General features: G+C 45.2%; 1 protein-coding gene across 3 annotated transcripts in view; it reads right to left on the bottom strand.

The window, feature by feature from the left end:
• LOC142567938 (papilin-like) overlaps positions 1-23,096 on the bottom strand; it is a 604,722-nt gene that overhangs the window by 104,423 nt on the left and 477,203 nt on the right. For all 3 annotated transcript variants that reach the window (XM_075678027.1, XM_075678026.1, XM_075678025.1), the window contains one exon: positions 17,895-18,056. In XM_075678027.1, coding sequence (XP_075534142.1) covers positions 17,895-18,056 — 162 coding nt within the window. The remainder of the gene's footprint in view (positions 1-17,894; positions 18,057-23,096) is intronic.

Genomic DNA, 23,096 nt, shown 5'->3' with positions numbered 1-23,096 from the left:
CAAAAGAAGTCGCAAGGCATATTAAAAGATAACTGTGACTGCACAATGGTGCCTTTTGGATATTTTTAACAACGTATGGAAACTTATGCAACTACATCTATCTCCAAAAAGACGTGATTGAGACACTTGTAGCAAAATGAACGAATTATTTTACTAAAGTCTCTGAAGCACTATATACTTTTAGTATTCTTTATCATTTTTAGCTAAGCCAAGTGTCATTGGTTATCCACCTCGGCGCAGTAAATGTACGAAGTTCTCAGTGTCTCCAGTAGACGAAAAAAACGTTTCGATTCCTCCCTAAGTGGCGGCAAACAAGTTAAGCGTCTTCGACGTGATTATTCTCGTATTGTGCTCTGTTTTGCATTATCATAATCATGCATTTAAGTGTTACATTTATAGCGAGGAACACAAATACAGGTCCCTAGGAATCGATTTCTTAGGCACCTGGCACCGAAGCTGGCGCACAAAGTCAGGAAGGACCGGCAGTTATGCTTATGCCTCGCAAGTGTTTATTAGAGATCCGCTGAAATTTTGTCACTTTTGCGTGATTTGTTTCTTTATAAATTGATTTTCTTCTTGTTTTCATTTTTCCTTTCTTCATATCGCTTCAATCGCCCAGGCATAAAGTACCATGCCGGGCCCATAGCAGTGATGACATCTTGAACATTTATTAAAACATATCTGATGTGTCTACACGTCGCGGTAATAGCGCAGTTCTTATACATTACCGATGTTATAAAATTTCATTTGACATTGCTATATCATAAACCTTTGCTCATACATAGCAGTGTATGAGCATGTTTTGTTTTGTTATGTTTTGTTATGTTATGTTCTATTTTGTTATGAGCAGTTATGTTTTCACAACTGAAATCTTGTGATATCTTTAAAAAATTATTTGGAATTTTTATTATGTCTGAAACGCAGTTGCTTTTTTTGTGTGGCCTCCTTCCTATATGAGATGAATTACAGCTTTAAGCGAGCTGTGTAGCCCCGGTCAACGACGTATCGCCAGTTGGCTCCAGGGTCCGAATGTGCCATCTGCCGCAAGTGAACATTGTTGGAGAAGTATTTCCCGTGTTTGTACTGAGCATGATCGAAGTTGCCAGTGTGGCGTTACTCCATTTGCGTGTTATTGCCTTCCATAGTTCATCGCGTCCCTGCAATGAAGCTTTCGCAAATTCAAGGCAGTGAAACTATGTGTCTTTAATCCTTACGCCTGTCCTGTCATCCAGTGTTGCGCTAGTTCTCGCTGCAAGGTGAGCTCTATGTTCAGCGGCTGTCGTCCATTCGGCACAGCGTGCTACGGCAGAACTCTTTCGGACAGAGGACGCATGCATCGGGCGGGCAGAAAGCGATACGTTCCCGACGTCGACGGACCTCAGTGAGCGACTGCTGCTCCAGTATGCACCTCCGCACGAAGCGACGCCCTTAGAGCTTTCTTTTTTTTTTCACCCATTAACCCACATCTCCTGTCGCAGGTAGCAAACCGGACGTGCGCCCTTGTTGATCTCTCTGCCTTTCCTTCCACTTTTGTCGCTCTATCTCTTTCTTTCGCGTCACTGGGGCTGTGGGTAGACGACAAGGAAGCTCAGTCAAGCACAATGGGCGGTACGCCCATTGCTTTTACCTACACTAGTGCGACAAAAGTTGTGGCAGGTGAAGCTGACAGTTTTGGGAGATAAAGTGTTTTCTGCGCAATATAATCCACCTGCAAAAGCATAGCGTAGCAACACTCGTAGAATTCGTAAAAGCAAACAGTTGTATGCACGAGGGTCGTCAACGCGGTTTGCTACTTCGTAGGCAGAATAATTTTTCTCTATGTAAACCATTATATGCTTCTACCTCTACACAACGACGGGGTGCACAGAAATGGTTATTTTATGTCAATGGAGTAATCTCAATGGGACGCAAATGCACCTACGTTAAAAAAAAAAAACATTACTTTTTGTGTCAACGTTCACGTATGCGCCCTAGTCGTCTGCACTAAAACTTTCACTGACTATTACGATACATGGGGCCCTAGAACGCAAAACGATTCCAATATGTTTTTATTCCTATCTTCTGACGTCAAATTGCGTAACCGCCTACGCAAGCATCGGGCGGTCACCCGCAGGGTTGTCTCAACACACCAACCAAACGCTTGCCTCGTTCATAGGAGGTCGCTTTTGTTTGCTTGAAAAACGAATAACATTGCTTCTGCGCATAGCAGTGATGACACTGCTATCTTACCTTATCTTATCTATTCGGCTCACAGGAGGCGAGGAGCACGCTCAAGTGGAGAGGGATTCGATAGGGCCGAGCCACTGAACTTAATATCGATAACCGGATGAAGAGGGCGGTGCCGGCCTCTGTGATTGGTCCGCTTTACCTTACTTAGCTTACGGTGGCTCGTCAACAATCGCGACAGCATGCAACGGAAGCTTAAGAATGACGCTAAAACGGATCCTCAGCAAAGAATAGTTGGTAGAACAAGGTCGTAAACGTGCCGAAATTGCTCCAAACGTTATATGGCCACGCAAAGAGTTTTATTACACGCAAATAAATCTATCCTCTCCGGCAGGCGCGAGTAGCCAGTGCCTGAGCGATCCGCGGCAGCCATCTTCTATTCCGAGCAATAAAACAGCGCTAAACGACACGACGAGTGAAGGGACACAGACAACAGCGCTGTTGTCTGTGTCCCTTCACTCGTCGTGTTGTTTAGCGCTGTTTTATTGCTCGTAATCAAGAACCAACCAGCCCAAATGCGTACTCTTTTGCAGTTTATCTTTTATTTCTTTCGGACCGGGGAAGCCTGCGGCTATTCAGAAGAACATTCAGTTTTGTTCGGCATATTCGGCGGCAGCAGCAGCGGCAGGGAAACACCGAATCTAAGCCTGTGCTCTGCTTTTTGCAGTCGGGACCGTCGACCTTGGCATATCGTCACATCGAGGCGCATGCGGAAGAGCTTCCGCACCGCCCTGGCCTGTGCACAAGAAGCTGAAGTTTGGACTGCCTACACGCATCTGTGGCGCTCGTCATCAGCATGGCGTAGCGGCATTCGGCGGCAGCAGCAGCGGCAGGGAAACACCGAATCTAAGCCTGTGCTCTGCTTTTTGCAGGTTGGTACCTTTCTGTACGGCTGTCTTCTGAGTATATACTATTGCTGCTGCTGCCGCTGCCATTAGACTACTACCAGTGCTTATGTGTTACATGTCTGCCTCTATGCCCTTCCTTCTTGTTGTATTTTTGTAGAAATGTATTAAGTTGCATACGTAGCAATGACAACGAAAGAAATTTGTTGCTTTTCCTGCGGGGCCGAGTTTGAACCTGCTGAGGCAGTGATAGTATGCGCAGACTGCGAGCACCAATTTCACGTGGGAGATTGCTCTGGCCTCACAGAAAAGCAGTACAAGAGCAAATCAGCGTCTGCTAGACAAAAATGGTCGTGTCTCACCTGTAAGGGCTCGAAGAACGCGAAAGAGGGCCAAAAAGTTGCAACCAGTGACGATGAGATTACGGACATCAGATCCCTGTTGCTCAGCATTAACCGAAAGCTTGACGAACTTATGCCCCTTAAAGAAACAGTATCCAAAATTGAAGAATCAGTTCAAATGATGTTGAGAAATACGACGAAGTTCTTGAACGGGTGGCCACACAAGAGCGGGAAACAAAGGAACTTCGGAAAAGAGTTGACATGCTAAAAAAAGAATCCAAAGACACAGCTGGTGAGACTGTTCAAGTACAACTGGAGCTACATGAACTGGAATGGAGGAATCGAAGGCAAAATTTAGAATTTCATGGAATTCCTGTCTCTGAGCAAGAAAATCTTCTAAACAAAGTGAACAGTGTTGCTAACATGATGGAGGTTCCCGAACTTACGGAACTAGACGTTAGTGCCATACATCGCCTTCTAGCAAGGCCTGGCAAGATCCCCGGAGTGATCGTTAGGTTCACAAGGCAAATGGCACGAGATCAGTGGTTTGTGCACAGACATAAATTGAAGGAAAGTAACTCCAGTATCTTTGTACTAGAAAACTTGACCAGTCACAACAGGCACTTGCTTGGTATGGTGAAAGAATGGGCCAAAGAAAAAGGGTACCGTTACGCGTGGCACCGAAATGGCAAGGTATTTCTGAGGCGGGCAGATGGCGACCGAGCACTTGTGATACGAAATGCACATGACCTTCCCGCTTAGTTTGTGCTTTGATGATTGCACATTGCTTTGTTAAATGTCCAGTATGACACAACACAGATATTTTCTTCCGCAAGAATTAGATGCAGCTGGTATAACTGAACATAAAAATTCCTTGAAATGTCTGCACTTGAATGCGCGCTCGCTCTGCACTAAACTAACAGATATCGTGGATTTCATCTCCGGTTTTTCCTTTTTGTTCGACGCCGTCATGGTCACGGAGACGTGGTTCAAAGATGACCGCGACGAACTTACCTTGGCTCCTTATCACTGTTATTTTTTAAATCGTCCAAATCGTCGAGGGGGCGGTGTTATGTTGCTATTGAAAGATGCAATGAATTGCGAATTGCTTCCATCGTTCTGTAGTGTATGTGACGACTTCGAAATACTTACGGCACGTGCTGGCAAATACGTGTTCTCTGTTTGTTATAGGCCCCCAAATGGCAGCCTTCCTAGCTTTTTCTGTTTCTATGAGCAGTTTCTCCGTTTTGTTTCCGAGAATAACTTGTTCTTGATATCTGGTGGTGATTTTAACATAGATCTGTCTGTAAATTCCACGTACCAGAAAGAAATGATCACTATAATAACGTCATATGGTTTTGAAAATCTGATTGCTTCGCCAACCCGAATTACAGACAGCAGTGAAACTCTACTCGACTTATTCATAACAAATATGCAAAACGACAGCATAACCGCCGGTGTGCTATCATACGACATAAGCGACCACCTTCCAATATTTATTATGATACCTAAACATAGTTTTCGAGACAGGAGGGATGTGAGATGCTTCACTTATCAGCCAATCACAGCAGCCAACCTTGAAGCTTTTAGAACTCAGATGTTAACCTGTGACCTGGAAGTTATCGGTCAAATCGAGAACGCTGAAGAGGCATATACAAAGTTCATAGATATAATTTCTGGTATATACAAGTACCACTTTCCTGAAAAAAGAATTACCTCAGGCAAAAAAATTCGTAAACCTTGGATAACGCCTGAACTGCTTGCAAAAATACATCGCAAAAACGAATTGTATCATAAATTTATTCAAAATAAGGACCCAGATACACTGAAACAATTCAAAACTTATGGAAATAAACTGAACAAAGAAATAAAACTAAGTAGAGTGCGACACATTCAGTCTGAATTTGAGTGCTCTGCACCAAAACCTGACTTCTTATGGAAAAGTTTAAATACTGTCCTTAATCGTAATAAATCGCATTCTCGTATAGAAAAACTGAGCATAAATGGCAATGAGATATCTGGCATCCCTCTCGCCACTATGTTTAATGATCACTTTGTTAGCAACAATCAAAACAGTTCATCTAGGACATTGCTTAAGTTGAAGCCTGTAGCTAGCCCCTTCTCATTATTTCTTGAGCCTGTCTCTGAACATGAAGTTTTCTCTGCTTTCACGTCACTGCGAAATAGTTCCTCGTGTGATTATGAAGGCATGCAAATTAGACCGATAAAGTACGTGTTAGATATTGTCACACCGTACCTTACATATATTATTAATTTATGTCTATCCAGTGCAACTTTTCCGAAAAGAATGCAAATCGCTAAAGTGAGTGTTTTATTTAAAAAGGGAGACAGAAATGATATCCAAAATTATAGGCCTATATCCATATTGCCCATATTTTCTAAGGGCCTGGAAAAAATCTTACATCGCCAATTTAATAATTTTTTCGAGAAGAACAATATAATATCACCTGCCCAATTCGGCTTCAGAAAGCTTAAGTCCACCGAATATGCACTGTTGGAACAAAAGGAATTCATCTTATCCCAGTTCGAAGAAAGAAGGCTTGTGCTTGGCGTCTATGTGGATTTTAGCAAAGCATTTGATAATATTCACCATTTAACATTGATTGAAAAACTTCATAGCTATGGCATTCGAGGTCATTCTTTAGCACTAATTAAATCTTACCTAGCAAGCAGACAGCAATTTGTTCAGATAGATATGCATTGTTCAAGTATGAAGCCTATTTCAAAAGGAGTTCCGCAGGGAAGTGTCTTGGGGCCCCTTCTTTTTAACGCCTATATCAATGATGTAACTAATATTTACCTAAACGCGAAATATGTCCTGTATGCTGATGACGCCAGTATATTTGTTTCAGGAACAAACTGTACAGATATAGAATATGAAACGAACCTCATGCTCTCTAAGCTGAGGGACTGGTCAATAATAAACCAATTAGAAATAAATACAAACAAAACCAAAGCTGTGCTCTTTAGGCCTAAAAATAAGCCAGTGAATTCAAATATTAACATTATGTACGGAGAAAAAACGATAGAAATGGTTACTAGTATGAGAACTCTCGGCGTAACGTTTTCGAGTAATATGCTCTGGGACGAACACATTGACGCAGTCACAATCCAGTTATCTAGGGTCATTGGCATGACGTGGAAATGTAAATCACTATTGCCGTTTAAAGTTAAACTTCTCATTTATAACTCACTTTTTTATTCGTACCTCTATTATTGCTTATTGGTATGGGGTACAACTACCTTTGTTAATTTGCATAAACTACTTGTCTTGCAAAAGAAGTTTGTTCGGCTACTCTTCAATGTCCCCTACAACTCCCATACTATAAACTTATTTCAGGAAGCCAACATAATTTCTGTGTTAAGGTTATACCAGTACACGTTAACAACTGCATTTAGGCGGGAAGCAAAACTGAACTGCTCCTTTCTACGAGAACTTTCTAACCTTGAACTTAATGACAAATTTTATGTTACCCGTCATAAAGAGATATGGCGGGTGGTCACACCCAGAACAAATTACTTAAGGGAAAAGCTGTCACACACAATGCCAAAGCTTCTAAATAAATATAATAATCTAGGCGTTGATATCACCCAAATAACGGCCCAACAACTGAGAGACTTGTATATGCATGATTTTTAAATTACTGGTTGAGTGTACATCCTCTCGGCTAGTATGTATATAAAGTGTGTATATATGCTTCTGTATATGTGTGTGTGTGTAGGTGTGCATACGAGTGTGTATGCATATACGGGTATATGAATGCATGTGTATGTGTATATATATGTGTGTATATAATGTTCAGCGGCGTATTCTTGTCTCATTTGTATTCACCACGAGAACCACACAAGCTACCCTAAGTATTTTTGGTTTTGTCACCAGTGGCTCTGTATGGATATGGGTGTGCATGTGTAAATGCGAGTATGTGGGTTCATGAGAGTATATATGAGTATGTGTATATGTATGTATACATATGTATATGTGTATGTGTATATATGTATGTATGATGCATATGTGCTTGCATGTATGCTGTTGCCGAATATTCTGTAGAGGGGGCTGCGGGCCTCGTCAAGCTGCTTACTGTAGCAGCTTTTACTTGCAGCCTCCTCCATCAAGTAGATGGAAATAAAGCTATTCTATTCTATTCTATATTAATGCATCTTTATCGCGCACACGTCACTTTGACGCGGTGAGTTTGTGCGGTTTTGTGACGTCGCGTGACAGGCAGGTGAAGTGGGTGCAACCCGAAAACTTTTTACGAATAGCCGAGGGCTAATGGCGAAAAGGGGTCGAATCAGAAATAACTGTTCTTTTTTCTGTCAAATCATGCATAACCAGTGTGAACACATCATATCAGATGGGCAGCTATCGCGGTTTTCTTGAGGTCGCGTGACAGACAGGTGAAGTGGGCGTGGTCGAAAAACGTTTTTGACCAATCGTGGAGGGCTGATAGCACAAACGGAATAGAAACGTTTGGAATAGTTTTACGTTTTATTTAAATCATTTAGTAAATATTGCTGATTCCTTTGAAATAATTGTGCATACAGACGACGCAAACGTATTCTTCGCCTTGAGAGAGCTACATCCACTCGAAACGAATGTAAACCATTAATTGTAAGCTATTTCACGCTGGCTAATGGTCAATCGGATACAAATGAATACAGAAACGACCGCATACATCATACTTCATACAGTTCACAAAGTGATTACCGCATTGAAAATTACATTTGAAGGAGGGTCTATTACTTGAGTTAACACACAGAGATTTCTTGGCACAACGTTTGAAGAGCACCTATCTTGGAATGTATAAGAATAGTTTAGTAGTAGGACTTGCAAAGTGTGTGGGTATCTTTACAAAGCGGCTGTTTTCATTCCTGTGTGAATTATGCACTGTTTTACTTCAAGTTTAAAATTAAAATTAAATTATGGGGTTTTACGTGCCAAAACCACTTTCTGATTATGAGGCACGCCGTAGTGGAGGACTCCGGAAATTTCGACCACCTGGGGTTTCTTTAACGTGCACCTAAATCTAAGTACAATAGTGTATTCGCCCCCATCGGAATGCGGCCGCCGTGGCCGGGATTCGATCCGGCTATCTCGTGCTCAGCAGCCCAACACCATAGTCACTGAGCAACCACGGCGGGTTTTCCTTCAAATTGTGCTATGGAAATTTAGTATGGGGAAAGACAACACAAGGTAATTGCAATAAATTACTGGTATTCCAAAACGAATACTTCGCTGCTATGATCGATATAAAAGGAACCCCCGGAACCTCAGAACGCCACCTTCATTTTTGAAACATGATATCTGCAGCGCTGAACATGTATTTCATTACCAGTTAGTTGAATTTGTGCATCATGAAAAATCATACATAAATAGCAGCATTAATATATCGTCTTAACCCCTGTAAGAACAAAAATCACACACGTCAATAACACGGACAAAGTATGGAAAACAATGCTTGATATATCAAATAACGTCGCTTATGAATAAACTCGAAACAGATTTCGACTTGGAAGTTAGTCCAAACCTCTTTATGAAACAGCTAAAGAAAGTTTATTGAAAAATGCGTAAGCTTTCACTTCATCCGATTAAAATAAAATTTATTTCCTTGTACAGTATGTATTTCTTTTTGTATTATCTAGCAAGACGTACTGTTAAATTGACTATTAACACTGTGTGTACGAAGCTCTACTAATTCTCACAAATTGCGAACTTCTTACTATGTATGTAAAATACCACATTTTCGTATAGCCAGTGCACATGCCTCTGTTAGGTAATGGTGCCTTTAGCTTCTGTACTTTTCTTGGAAAAAATTTATGATAAATGAAGCATCTGTGGCGGAACCCACAAAGCTGCGCTATTCGCACACAATTTCTTAGCCAAAACGTTCTTACGTCAAGATAAGGCTGCAACCGAAGTGGAAGCAAATTAAGCTTACGGCGTCGTACGACAGCAAGCAGGAAGCAAAGCTCGGACTAAACGACAAGAAGTGAAAGAAGTGCGTTCAAGTGATAGCACGATCACACATCGTGCATCTGTAGGTGAAGCTCCATTCTTACCGCAAATCACTGCACACCCCTATTCGACAGCTCCTTCCTCCCGGCATCTGCTACAGCGCGGACAAGCGCAACCTTGCGCGCCGACTCACCGCACCGCCGTCAAAAGAATGGCAGTGGAAGTGTCACGTATTATTATATTTTCTTCCAGAGACAGGACTGATGGGCACATGGTGAATGGTGACATATTTGGCCCTCAGGTGGAGCAATTGCCACCGACGTATATGGCAACATGACCACCACCACCACCACTTAGAGAGCGACTATGTGTCTTTATTTCGACACTAATTATGGACATGAAAAATAAAAGCTCCATGCCTTACCATGTCATACCTTACCATACTGTAACGATATATACTTCATATGGGCTCATTGCAAGGAGCCCAGCACCCGTACGTCCATTGGTATGGTATTGTGAGCGAGCAACACATGGTTGCCGGTGCGGTTCCAATGCTGTGCATGCATAGACCCAGTATCAGCTCCCTCGGCTGCCGGTACTGTCCATAAGGTGCTGGTCGGCGACGTCGTGGACCGCCAACCGACGACGCCTTCCCTTCGCGTGCGACCCATGTCAAGGGCACTAAGAGCCATGAACGCAGCTTTAAGTAAGAAATGCAGAAATAATCTGTGGCTACCGACGCTACCAAATTATGACAGAAAACTTCACTACGTAACATCCACACCTACAAGCTTCGCTGCCTATGAAACTTGACATCGTATCGGCGTTCGTCGCATCTTCTTGGATTCTCTTCAACGGACAAAACACGATGATGCCCCACACCAGGTCAACAGTTTGTTTTGCAAATTCAGACGGTCGCATTCCGATGAGTAGTAATGCCGAAATGTAGTAATACACCTACACACTACACAACCTAGACCAATGTTCATCGCACATGTAAATTTTGGACACCAGTAATAAATCATAAGTTAATGACGTCAGGGACTAGAGCCCCTAAACACGCTGGCTGTCATAGCGCAAGTGCCACCTCATAGAAGGCACGGCGAATCGGTCAATATCCCCACAATGATCAGCACCCAACGTTTCCATAAATTTACGAGCCTCAAAAGAACACACGTCCAAGTGAACGTCAGTATACTGCACAGCACCGTGCATAAGGCGCATCGCGGTTTACCATTCTAGCTGGTTTCGGATCAAACCAGGTCATATCGTTTATTTTCCCACAATGACACACTTTGTTCGTAGCGGTCACTGCAGATATATTACGTGGCCAACGTAGGCGTGATGTTATTCAAGCGGCGCCCGATAACGTTCTCTAAACATGCGAAAGCGGCTCCGCAGCTAGTACGAAGGGAACTGCGATCTCAAGAGCAACCGTCCGTTAATTTTCCAGCGATTTTAGGATGTTGTAAGACGTCATCACCGTATTTTTATGTTTACTTCAGGACAACAGCCTCTCCAGGCGATCTCTAATTACCCCTGACCTGCGCTAGTTGCCTCCAAGCTATACCTGCAAATTTCCTTATTTCATCACCCCACCTAATTTTCTGGCGCCCCCGACAGCCCTTGCTTTCCCCTACAACCCACTCTGCATTTCCAATGGACCGCTGATTATCTGCCTTACGAACTGCATGAATCACGTGGCCTGCCCAGCTGCAATTTTTCCTCTTAATTTAAACTACGACTACCCCGTTTTCTCTGTGAACCACACCGCTGTCTTCCTTTCTCTTAGTGTTAGGCCTAACAATTTTAGTTCTATTGCTTGTTGGAGCGGCCCTTAACTCATTCTCAAGATTCATTGTTCACCCCTAAATTATCGCCCCGTATCATAATACTTGAAGAATGGAATGATTTTACACTTTTTTTTCCAACCAAATGTGGAAAAATTTGAGAAAAGGCCACGATTTGATATTACCAGTCGCATGCGCTCCGACCCATTTTTATTGTGCAAATGTCCGTCTCATGATCATTGTTACCTGTGAGTAACTGACCTAGATAATCTTACTACTGCCCACACTCTATAGGCTGACTGCAGATCATGAAGTTTTGTTCGCTTGAGGGGTTACTGAACATTATCTTTGTTTTCTGTACATTAGTCTTCAACCTACTCTTACACTATCTTGGTTTAGCTCGTCAATCAATTGTTGCAAAGTGTCCCCAGCGTTGCTGAACAGGACAATGCTATTGATCGGCAGGCTGATGATGCATGACCCGCCGTGGTTGCTCAGTGGCTATGGTGTTGGGCTGCTGAGCACGCGGTCGCAGGATCCAATCCCGGCCACGGCGGCCACATTTCGATGGGGGCGAAATGCGAAAAAACCCGTGTGCTTAGATTTAGGTGCACGTTAAAGAACCCCAGGTGGTCAAAATTTCCGGAGTCCTCCAGTACGGCGTGCCTCATAATCAGAAAGTGGTTTTGGCACGTAAAACCCCAAATATTACTATTATTGATGATGGATAGGATATTCGCCATTGATCGTCACTCGTAATCTTTTCCAGTCCAACAGCTTTTATATTGCTTCTAAATATCCAGTGAATATAATTGGAGACAATGTATCTCCTTGCCTGGCCGCTTCCTCGATAAGTATTTTTTTCTGGCGTATAATTAAAGCATGTGAAGCAGAAACTATCCTTGACGCAGAGTCGAAGCGAGTCTGAATAGTTGGGCATAAGTGCACTGCGGCTGAACGTAAATATGTAAGTTACACATACAGGATATAGTTGTGCTCAAAGCCGAATGCTACAAGCACCACGGCCTTCATGTTAGGTTTTTTCAGTCCTTCAGTACAATACATATAACATGCACTTGCACCTCTAATTACACACAAATGTCGTAGCTTCGTCCAAACGCGAATAATTATGTGATCGAACGGCGCGCTGCCGGTAGAGCGCGCAAGGCAGCATAATTCGAGAGACGCAAACTCAGACCTTGCTGATACGAGGCATGTCGGTTACTGTGCTTAGCGTCGATTGTGCACGATTCACACATGGTTCACTTTGCCATACCAGGCCACTGTGGCCGCCTTTCTCATGCCGTAACGTTGACCTAACTTTTGCGTAGCATCCGCGGAGCACCGCAAGATTGTATTCTTGCATTCTTGCATTGAATTCACGGAATTCATTGAATCCTTGCACCGCTATTCAAATTCTTGCATTGAATTCACAAACCTTTATTATGGCGCGTTCACACTGAGAAATTGGGCGTCTGGAGCGGCGCCCAGTTCGCCTGAACCAAGTTCAGCGGCGGCGAGATCCGCTGGAACAGCCCCTTCCGCGCGGATCGCTCCCGGACCGATTTTTGCGGCAGCTGCTGCCGGATTCCCTCACCGCGAACCAATCCGAGCGCGTCTCAGCAATTCGAAAGATGGCGGCCAAGCTCGACGCGCTCGTCATATCGCAGTCTTCGAACTTATCGCGACATCGGAAATGCTCATCGAATCGGTGCGTAACCGCCCCGTTCTTTTCGACAAGTACCACGGGAAGCACAAGGTATAAGCGACCTGACAAAGTGGCGTGACCAAGCTAAGCGCGCTCTTGCAACGCAGGGCGAACCCACCAACCCTGTTGGCGGCGTCTCTTGGGCGAATGCTTCTGCGCGTCACGCTTCGACGGAAAGGTGCTCACCAACAGGGCTAGCAGTACTGCCTCTTCTTGCTCAGGGTTCATCATTGCCTGGAGACGCGCAAAACTAACACACGAACTCGACGCGGGCGGAGACAACTGCGCAATTTCGAGCCGCGCGAACATCCGGGATTGCCCGCGCTCGCTTGGAGGTTAGCACATTATAGGGCAGATGGCACTGTATCTCGTTCCGGCGGCGCGCTGTGCAAGCAGCGTGAACGACGCGATTTTCGGCGGCAGAATTCCATTCGCTGTAGACGCCGGATTCCTCAGTGCGGACGTGCCATTAAGCGTTTCTTAAGTGAGAGAATAAAACTATAGAAAGAGCATTGCACGAAGCGACTGAAAGACGTGAGTGACGTCATTGCGGCAAGGACTGATGTTAGTCTGCGATTTAGAATAAGCCTCTCAAGCCAATAATAAGACTCCAGTGGCTGTCGTCTGCTGTTGCTTTTCTTTGTAGTCTGTTCTTCCCATGCCTTTTGCCTGTTACAGGATTTGTGCGTGCAAAACAAAAACTTTGTGGCGTCTTTATAAGCGTAATGTTGCGCGCTTCTTTTTTACCAAAAGAAAGGTCTCTCCAGTAACGCTCGTTCACACATGCGCTTCGTTCGTGAGGTATATCTTATTTCATAGCGTCACTCTTGTTTGAGCAGTCCACATGATTTTGGTATCAATGGTGGTGAGTAATTGTATTCGCCATTGCTTTATTTTAATCTGTTATATCGTTGACGTCCCGCTTCATATCATTGACGGGATTTCCATTCGACGTAGGCATTCATTCGCTCAAACCTTAGGCCACCGGACAAGCTAAACCGTGTGCACAGACACTACGTTGCTTAGACTTCGTGCTGAATAGAAATTGAGCTATACAATACAAGGGGCTGAGACTAACAGCACAGAATTGTGCAACAGTAAGATGTTTTGATAATTGGAAACGTTTAAACTGTTTTTATTGTTTCATCTCGCATGGAGAATTGTAGCCTCAAAAGCTTTGGAAAGAATAGCCATCCACAGTCCGATGAGCAAAAGAAAGCTCAAAGTAAAAAAAAGTGCTAGAAGTGCTCCAAAACACATCAGTAACAAACACGACGGTTTTCAGAGACGGCCACTAGACTTCTATTTGCTAACACCCAATAGATTGTCACAAGGAGTGTGAAAAATCAGGCTACTGCGCACATACAGAAACACAGCCTATCAGACATTAAGCAGAAGTTCTAAACACAGCAAGAATGTTGCAGGCTTCTAGAGCAGTGCACGGCCAAGACAGTTATGCACTGAAATCATCCAATGCACTTTTAGATGACAAATGAGAGCGTGCCACAAAATATAAGTACATATCATACTCGGCTATCAGTTGTAGCCTCTGGCCAATCGGCCGCAACAGCGCGTGCCAACGCTTACTTTGCATCCTTTCGAGCGGCGCAGATAGACATAAATATGTTCGTAACACTGTTATCCCCCGATCGTCGAAATTTCTTCTGATGTCGGCTGCGACGGCTGTTGTGGTTTTACGAATTGACTTACACTTACTAGTGGCCAAAAACTGAAGTTTCCACCTGCGCTATGCTTGCATACACGACTTTTTTAGACGATAGCCATCGTCTTTGGGTGGGGGTATATCAAGCTTGCTGATCCAACGAACAGTTCTAGCTTTATGAATACACTTCTTTCGTAAAAAATTTCTTATGCCAAAATTTGCTCTTAAGTTCGCTTAGTGAATTCCCACCCTCACTCAGATTCTTCAGAAAGAAAGCGCGAAGACGGGAACGCGTGATCGCATTTCTAGCGGCGGCGCGGCCGTATGCAAAGTAACGCGTGCACAATGGGTCCGGAGCCCACGCCAGCGTTGTTTCAGCGCATGCCCGGTCGCCGCCAGCACTTCGCTTTCCTCCTCCGCTTTCTGCCTCATGGTTCCGATGCACCCTCCTCTCCGCTTTCCTCCTCGGGCCCCTTCACTCTCGCCGCTTTTTATGCGAAGCATATTACTAGAGCTCAAGCTAGCTCCTCAGGCGCGGCGGTGTCGCCTTCAATGACCTTTGACCCCATGCCATACCACGTGGCACCGTGACGTCACGACAGAGGAGAAACGGGGCTCCAACTCGCGCCGTCGCTCGCGGCGTCGCCTTCAAGGCTGACCACGTGACACCGTGACGTCACGACAGAGGAGAAACGGGGCTCCAACTCGCGCCGTCGCTCGCGGCGTCGCGGCGGTATATAAGCAGCTGCGCTTGTTTCTAGGTGGCTTTGGCTCAACTCTTGCAAGATGGGCTGGGTGGGAATCGAACCAGGGTCTCTGGAGTGTGAGACGGAGACGCTACCACTGAGCCAGGAGTGCGATGCTTCAAAGCGGTACAAAAGCGCCTCTAGTGAATGCGGTGTTGCCTTAGAAACGAGCTGTTTCTAAGGCTCAGGCGTGCGTCGCTTGCTCAGGCGCACATTTCGTTGCCGCGCCGAACACTGCGTTGCTCGACGCTCACCGCGTCCAATGCGGGGTGCGTAGTCGCTGCGCCGTAGCCCATTGTCTTACACCCCTTGGCGGGTCGACGGGAACGCTGTCACGTTCCACTCTTGAAGGCGAAGCAGAGTAACGCATGAGTTGTTTCTTCGTCTAGCCGAACCAAATATAGCCAAGCAACAGCAGTTCACCAGGCTAAACAGTGGTTCAACAACTAAAATAAAGGCTAGTATGCTTCGGATCCTGGGCTTAACCTTAGCTAAGCCACAGCCATTTTTTTTTTTCATTCCACGCTGCGCGCCGCATTTGCTTTGAACTTTTGATGTGCCCGTTCGCTCGGTCACGCCGGGAACGCTGACGCTCGCTACAGGGACGGGCGCCCAAGAGCTGCGTTCGACGCAATTTTTCTTGAAACTAATGTTTTCCAGTAGAAAACTGAAGCACAAGGTATGTGTGTCTATGTCTACACAGACACACATACACACACCTTCAGACCGAGTGCTGTGTCTGTGTATCTGTCTTTTTCTACATCCTCGTTCAGTCGCGCTTATACACTCTACCATGCATTCGGTCCAACTAGCCCGCCAACGTGTTTTAACTAGGTATATAAAATTATCAAAGGTGTGAGAAATTGTTTGAAGGAAAATAAAATGCCTCCTTTGCCATCATGCCATAGTTACAACGCTGATAAGCGTAGATTGCTCGTAATTAATAAGCTACGGTATGAAAAATTTCAACATCAATCCCTTCAATCTTAAACAAATGTACACCCTTTCAGGTGTATATCTGCCACACAACAATAATCGTCATCTGTCTTGCTGCGTTTCCTTTCTTGAAAACGTTGGGCTCGCTACTTTCCTGTCGAGAATGCTATGTGATGCTGATAACGCGCATTGCGTTCGTGACTTGAAAGTACCGGGCTTACAACGTTAAATAAAGGAAATGCGGACAATACAGATGACGATTATTGTTGTGTGACAAAGTACGACCCAAAGAGTGTAAATTTATTTTAAAGTGTAGTCTCACTTTGGCTACACCGGCTCCATTATTAGGTCATGGCTGTGTCGATTGGTTGAAGTCTGCTTCCATGAGTTCGACAATGTTGCATGTTTTGCTTTGTTTGCTTGTTTGTAAAGTTTGTCACGGGACTGGCTAACAGGAATTTTTAAGCAAAATGGGCAGGTGCAGGTCGGCGACTAGTCATACTTTGAGGAAAGTAACTGTGCTTTTACTGCAAGTTAAACAGCCCGAAAATACGAAGACAAAGATCCGTTGTTACAATTTTGACCGGGTGAGGTGGGGCTTCAGCGCAAAAATCAGGAAACGACGACGAAGCCAGGCATTGTGATGATGAAAAAAGTAGAAAAGTTTGTATTCACTTCATTGGAACATGGATGTGACTCTCATCTCAGTATCGAGCGGCTCTCATTAACCCAGGGGGCCAGCACGGCTTTATATAACTCCTGGTGGTCCTGTGGTTGCTGAGGTCTTCTTCGGCAGCCTGTGGAAGTATTAGTGCTTTTATCGTTCATCCTTTTGTTTCAGCTCGGGGAAAACGAGGTGACGCTGTCTTGACCTTCGGTTTGTCTTTCTTCATCCATCCTTTTGTGTCGGCTCGGGGAGAACGGGTAGACGCTGTTTCGGAGAAGAGTGCAATTATGTTGACATGAGGACGCCCGTTTGAACGCTTCTCATACTTGACAGGTCGAGATCCAGGCTTACCGTAACAGCCTTTTCTGGGACGAGGCATAACATCTTTTCGTGGGAACGTACGCCTGAATGTCTGTCACATTTGAGAAGTCGATCATAACAACGTACACGGTACATCCGGGCATGCATTCATCGGTTTAGTGCTGTTTGTTGCGAGATAGCACTTTGCTTTGAGTTACAGGCAACCAACTTTCGCCGGAGAAACCTTAAGCGTCCATTGGTATATGATAGGGTGCACGCAGGGACACAGTTCTGCGCAAGTTGGCACCCGACGTAAATGCTCGATCCCAAAGCCCAAGTTCGCGCCGAAATAGAAGGCGTTGTGAGCGCTGTCGATATGCGCCTACGGGACAGAACGCTAAGGATTTGTTGAATGAAATGCGCGGTTGAAAAAAAAATATCATAGGTTTGGAGCAATGGCTTCCGCAAGGTTCAGCAAAGACTGCTGATCTACAGAAGGATATAAATCAACAAGGCTTGCTAGATCAGCAACGACGAGCACTGAAAGGGCTGAAGTTGCAGTAGTACAAGATACACTTGGTATTAATAGCCATGAAGCACAGGTAGCAATGGCTGCCTAAGAAAGGAAGCAGCGGGTTAGGCAGTCACAAATTCATAAATAGAAGGAAAAATCTGACAAATAACAAAAAACCTACCTTCGCACTCAGCGAGACAGTCTTCATGCGAAGCGAAGTTATTCTTGTTGCCGTCGCAACCAGTATACGTGAACACGTCGCAGAACCCGGATGTGACGTTGTAGAAATAGCGCGGAATCTTCTCATTGCAGCTTCCTTCCTTCAGCGGAAGCTTACACACGCCTGTTGTACAGAAAGAAAGAAATAAGGTGGGTAAGTGATCATAATGCCAGGGCACCTGTCCTCGGTATAGTACACAACTAAGAGAATATGAATCCTCGGCTTTAGGACGCATCTATAACGGCAAATATTACACAAACATTAACGCACATAATTAAAACATATGTGGGTGTAGGCGCACTAATGATGACAATTCAAAGAGTTGCTTCATTAGCTTCTGGCCAGCTTGCGGGCTTCGTGACAGCTAGGCCACGTACAGTTAGTTATCTGATCAACTCTAGAGGAAGAGCTCCCTATAGCGACCGTGTATTAAAATTGGCAACATTAACTGGCAATGTTGCTACTCTGTGCATGTACGCTGGCGCATACGACGAGATGCGGTCCAGATGAGACGCGCAATCAACGCGTTTTCGAGCCTCCCTCAGTATGGTGGCGCCATGTAATTCAGGTGCCTGCAAACGCATGCTTTCGCGCACCGTACATTTTCCATCAAAGGTGTACGTATAGCCATTGGATATCAAAGGTATACGGAATGAACTTTAGACATTGCGCATACGCACGTTCTACGTGTAACTTCTTGTTTTTGCATCATTCCTCAATTATATTTACCTCTTAAGAAAATCAAACCGCCGTGGTTGCTCAGTGGCTATGGTTTTGGGCAGCTGAGCACGAGGTCGCGGGATGGAATCCCAGCCACGGCGGCCGCATTTCGATGGCGGCGAAATGCGAAAACACCCGTCTACTTAGACTTAGGTGCACTTTAAAGAAGCCCAGGTGGTCGAAATATCCGGAGTCCTCCGCTACGGCATGCCTCATAAACAGAAAGTGGTTTTGGCACGTAAAACTGCATAATTTATTTTTTTCTTAAGGAAATCAGAGGTAATAATACCACGGTCCCTTTGCGATTGCCACTTTTGTTGCAATAGCAATTATATGAGCTTCGTAGCGCATTTCTGCCGTCAGCGTGGGTGTCGGCGTAGGTTCAGCATAAAGTCCACGAGCGAGAACACCGGCACCGCGCGCCCTACGCTATATCCGCGAGTGAAAACTTGCGAGGGCAACAGTCGATCGCGGCCGAATATCGCCCCCGCGAAAGGTACGAATGCGAAGGGGAAGCGCGCCGTCTTCTACCGCGCGTGAGGCACCCAACGTTGCGAGGCGCCGGCAGGAGGGGAGAGAGAAAGAGGGGCGTTTTCTCCGGCAGCAACTGCTCATGTGGCGGCTGCGCGTGGCAGCGCGGCCGTATCTTGAGAGCAATCTGCGTTAGGGACAGCGTCTAGGTGCGTCGGCGGCTCGTAGCTTTGAGCATGCTACGTGTTCTCGGCGCTCGCTCTGAGTAGAAGCGATAGACAGCACGAATGTCACTTCGTTAGCTGCTGCTGACGCGTTTCCTCACGCCAGCGATTTGTCAGCGAGTGTCCGCAGTCATCGAGTGTGATGTGTTCATGTTTGCTGTGCGTGCTGACACCAAGCTTATTCATTTATTTAGCAAGCGAATATTTACGAATGTTTACGAATGTTTAAAAGTAGTATACTTACTTCGTATGCCCGTTTGCTAATTTGCTATTGCAATGGATGCTTCGCCTTTCGGGCGAAACTGCGTTTTTTTTTTTCACTAAGCTTTTCCTCTACAGTCTGTATAGTAACACTGTGCTACGGCTTATAAGAAGGCCCGGCGTATGCTTGCGGCCCATCATGTCTCATTGTCAATGAGTGGCATGCCCAGAGCAAAAATATAGTCTCTTTTGTGGAGCCTACGTCCATGTTAAGTACCTCTCACCATCCCTGGTGCATTGCGCAGAAACTAAAATGCCATCTGGTTCTGTCGGATGCTCCACCTTAATACTATGACATAATCTGTGCAGCAGCTGCCTACGCATGTAAACCGATGATCTGGTGACATGTTAAGCTGAACCATCTCAACTTCCTCGGTGGCGATACAGCTTAAATTTATGGATGTGCATTAAAAAAAAAAAAACATACACTGTCACACCGACGAAGCCTCCTCAACTGAACATCATGCGTGTGGCTTTTCAGATCGTTCATCATAAAAGAAATTAACGCATGGGTCTCCGTTCTGCCACTCCAAAGTTGCCCCTCAGAAGTCTAATAGAACAGATTTTACAAACGCCAGAAACGTAGCTAAACTTTGTACTTAGACAGAATTGAAGCAAGCATCCGCCATGGACGAGCAATATAATTTGCAGTAAAATTCATCGCCTCATTACGATCCCTAATGAAATCTTAAAAATAACAACGTACAAGGAGGAGCAAATGTTACGAACGAAAGGAGATTGGCAGTTTCACCTGAAGGGGTGAAGCATTGTCAGCGATACCAAGCTTTAGCGTCGTCCTTGAACTCGTTGTACTGTGTTCTAACTATGCGCGGGTACGACACGCCGGCGCCAGGCACCACACAAGTCAACTTTTGCGGGGCAGAAGGAACAGCACCTCGGCAAGGTACCAGGCGTCTCACAACGCTGACGTGATGAGGAGCGCCTCCAGTGGCGTTGCAGGCGGCCCACATCGATGGTGAAGGAGTTGAGACTGATGGAAAACCGTCGGCGTTAAATCGGTGCTCGGCGAAACATTGGAGAACATTCACTTGACGCTCATTGGCCGTTCTGCCTCCACAAGTGCGCATACGGAGTGGCCCAGCAGAGATGCGAGCGTGCTTAATTCGCTTGTGCACAACGCTGACGCCAGCAGCCGAAGGCAGAACGCGGCCCTGGCTGCGCCACGGAGGTGACTAAGGGTAACACGAGTGGAGCGTTTACTTTGTTTCGTCGCTTTTGAAGCAAAACGCGCCCCGCACCTCTGGTTCCTGTGCCACGGATGCCCAGCCGATGCGGGACGCACGGCAAAGGTGGCGGCGGTCGTGCCGGCGGCTTGAATGTCCCTCGATCGCCCCCATTGATTGCTATCGCAGAAAAAGAAGCATTCAACGATTCACAGAATACGGCTATCTTGGAATTGAAAAATAAAATAAGAAGTAAAAGTAAACTGCGTGTAGTACGAGACCCAGAGGAGTAGTTAAATTAAGTCCTCCAGGCAGTGGTTGTACATGCAGTGGTTTTCAGAGTGGGTTCGATTACTCAGCGATGTTTCCACTATACGCAACACGGAACTACTACTCTTATGGTACTTTGCATTTCTGATTATTAAGCCAAAACGGTTCTTCCAGCAAATAGCAACAGAGGTTTAGGAAGCGCAAAGCAGATCAATGTTAAGTGGTCGTGCGCGACGTGTAATAAGATCTCGGTGCGTGTTCTAGCGCGTTTCCCTTGAAAGCCCGGTCTTCTAAATCTGGCTAATATTTGCTAATGTCAAGCTTCCATGCGAAGAGGAAGAACTTTAAGGTTTGGATTTTGTTTAACAGATGTGCATTAACGGAAATTCCATCTAGCCTTACAACTGCGGCATCGCAGTTCATTTTAAAGCAATATTTATGGTCATACGATATATACATATAACATACGTTCGCACCGTTCGTAATAACCAAGTAAGCACAGGCGGTGGATTGCACAAAGTCGTACAGAAAAAATATGAGGGAGGAGGAGGGAAGGCTGTCCATTGAGGTATGAGCATTTCTCACGCACCATTGATTAATCAGACTAGTTTCCAGCGCAAAATAGACAGCGCTTTGATGTCGCCGCATTTCAAAAATAAGTGTTCTTATAGTTTTCTGGAAGCACTCGCCCCTTTTGCGCTTATCAATATGGAAGTCGCCAAAAATTATACTGCTTACAGAACATTTTGTCACCTCGTTGTGACGTATGAAGGCTTGCTACCCTGACATATTCCACTTGCTTTTCATTATGTTATTACCTGCGCTGCCATAAACCTCACCTGAGCTGTCGCTCCTTCGCGAGTGACAAAAAAAATTGCCATGAAGCCAGACAAGGAGAAATATAGACGTTCATTATGGTAGAAAAGCTGAGAGGACGGCCTGAATAAATGTTCTGATCTGCTGTTTAGCATTAAGGAAGGTAGACAAGAGCAAAAAGTGATAGAGGGAGCGATGTGTTCAGGATGAGGGTGGAGATGATGGTGAGCGAACTTGAACAGAAAGGGCTCTTCAACGTGTCAAATGTAGAGCGCTCTCGTGCGAGAGTTTGATGACAGCCTTTACAAATTCACGCTACAGAAATCTGGCCAAGGTCCCAATAGAATCTTTTCGGACAACGGTTGATTGCTAAACTTGAGCGAATCTCGTAGGAATGATAGTCTTCGTACAGCATGTTGCGGGTAAGTGCGCAAGACGTGTTCAGTTGTCTCAGGTTCCTCACAGTCCAGACTGTCTACACAGCCAATAGGGTGTAGGTATCGCCGAGTGAATGCCACATGTAGTCGTAACCTGTGAAGGAAGCTTGCATAACTTATTTTGATCGTGCGCGGTATTTTCAGTTGTATGTTCGGGTGAAGTTCATGAAGGCGTAGATGAAGGTGAGTCTGCAGAGCGCAGCATGTTCTAGTTTTTTTCGTATAATCATCTATAAAGTATATCATAATTGCCAGGTCAAGAAAACTGGATGGACACTTACGTGGCATTATTTTTGACTATCTTCGCCAATTCATCAGCCTGCTCATTTTCTTATAATTCACAGCACCCAGAAATTCATCTAAACGCTATAGGATGACATGTTCTCAAAGCGAAGTCGTGAAATTCTAAATCTCGAGCAGGGAGATAATAAGGGCATCGTTTATTGACAGAATCTTTCATTTGCAGCGCTGGTTTCGCGCCACAAAATGTAGTCCAGACTTGAGGCGACTGGTACGATATTGACGCGTGTACTTATATTTAACGGGCGACCACGTTTCGCCGCCTAACAAATGTTATCGCACAGCGCGGGACGCGTCTGCATGTATACGAAGTTTCTGGAAAGTTATCGATGCTTCTATCCGCTGTCTGTTGTCGCCGAACCTTGTGTTATCTGACTTCATCGCGTGACTCGAATGTTGTAGAACTTTGTGGAAGGCATGCGGGTCCCAACGATTAGTCTGGAACATTCGATGACTGCTGTATAAGCCGACGCACTTGAC

This window comes from Dermacentor variabilis, unplaced genomic scaffold (assembly GCF_050947875.1).
Source record: "Dermacentor variabilis isolate Ectoservices unplaced genomic scaffold, ASM5094787v1 scaffold_15, whole genome shotgun sequence".
NCBI lineage: Eukaryota > Metazoa > Arthropoda > Arachnida > Ixodida > Ixodidae > Dermacentor > Dermacentor variabilis.
Note: the sequence above shows the minus strand (reverse complement) of the source record. Positions and strands in the feature narration are given on the sequence as shown.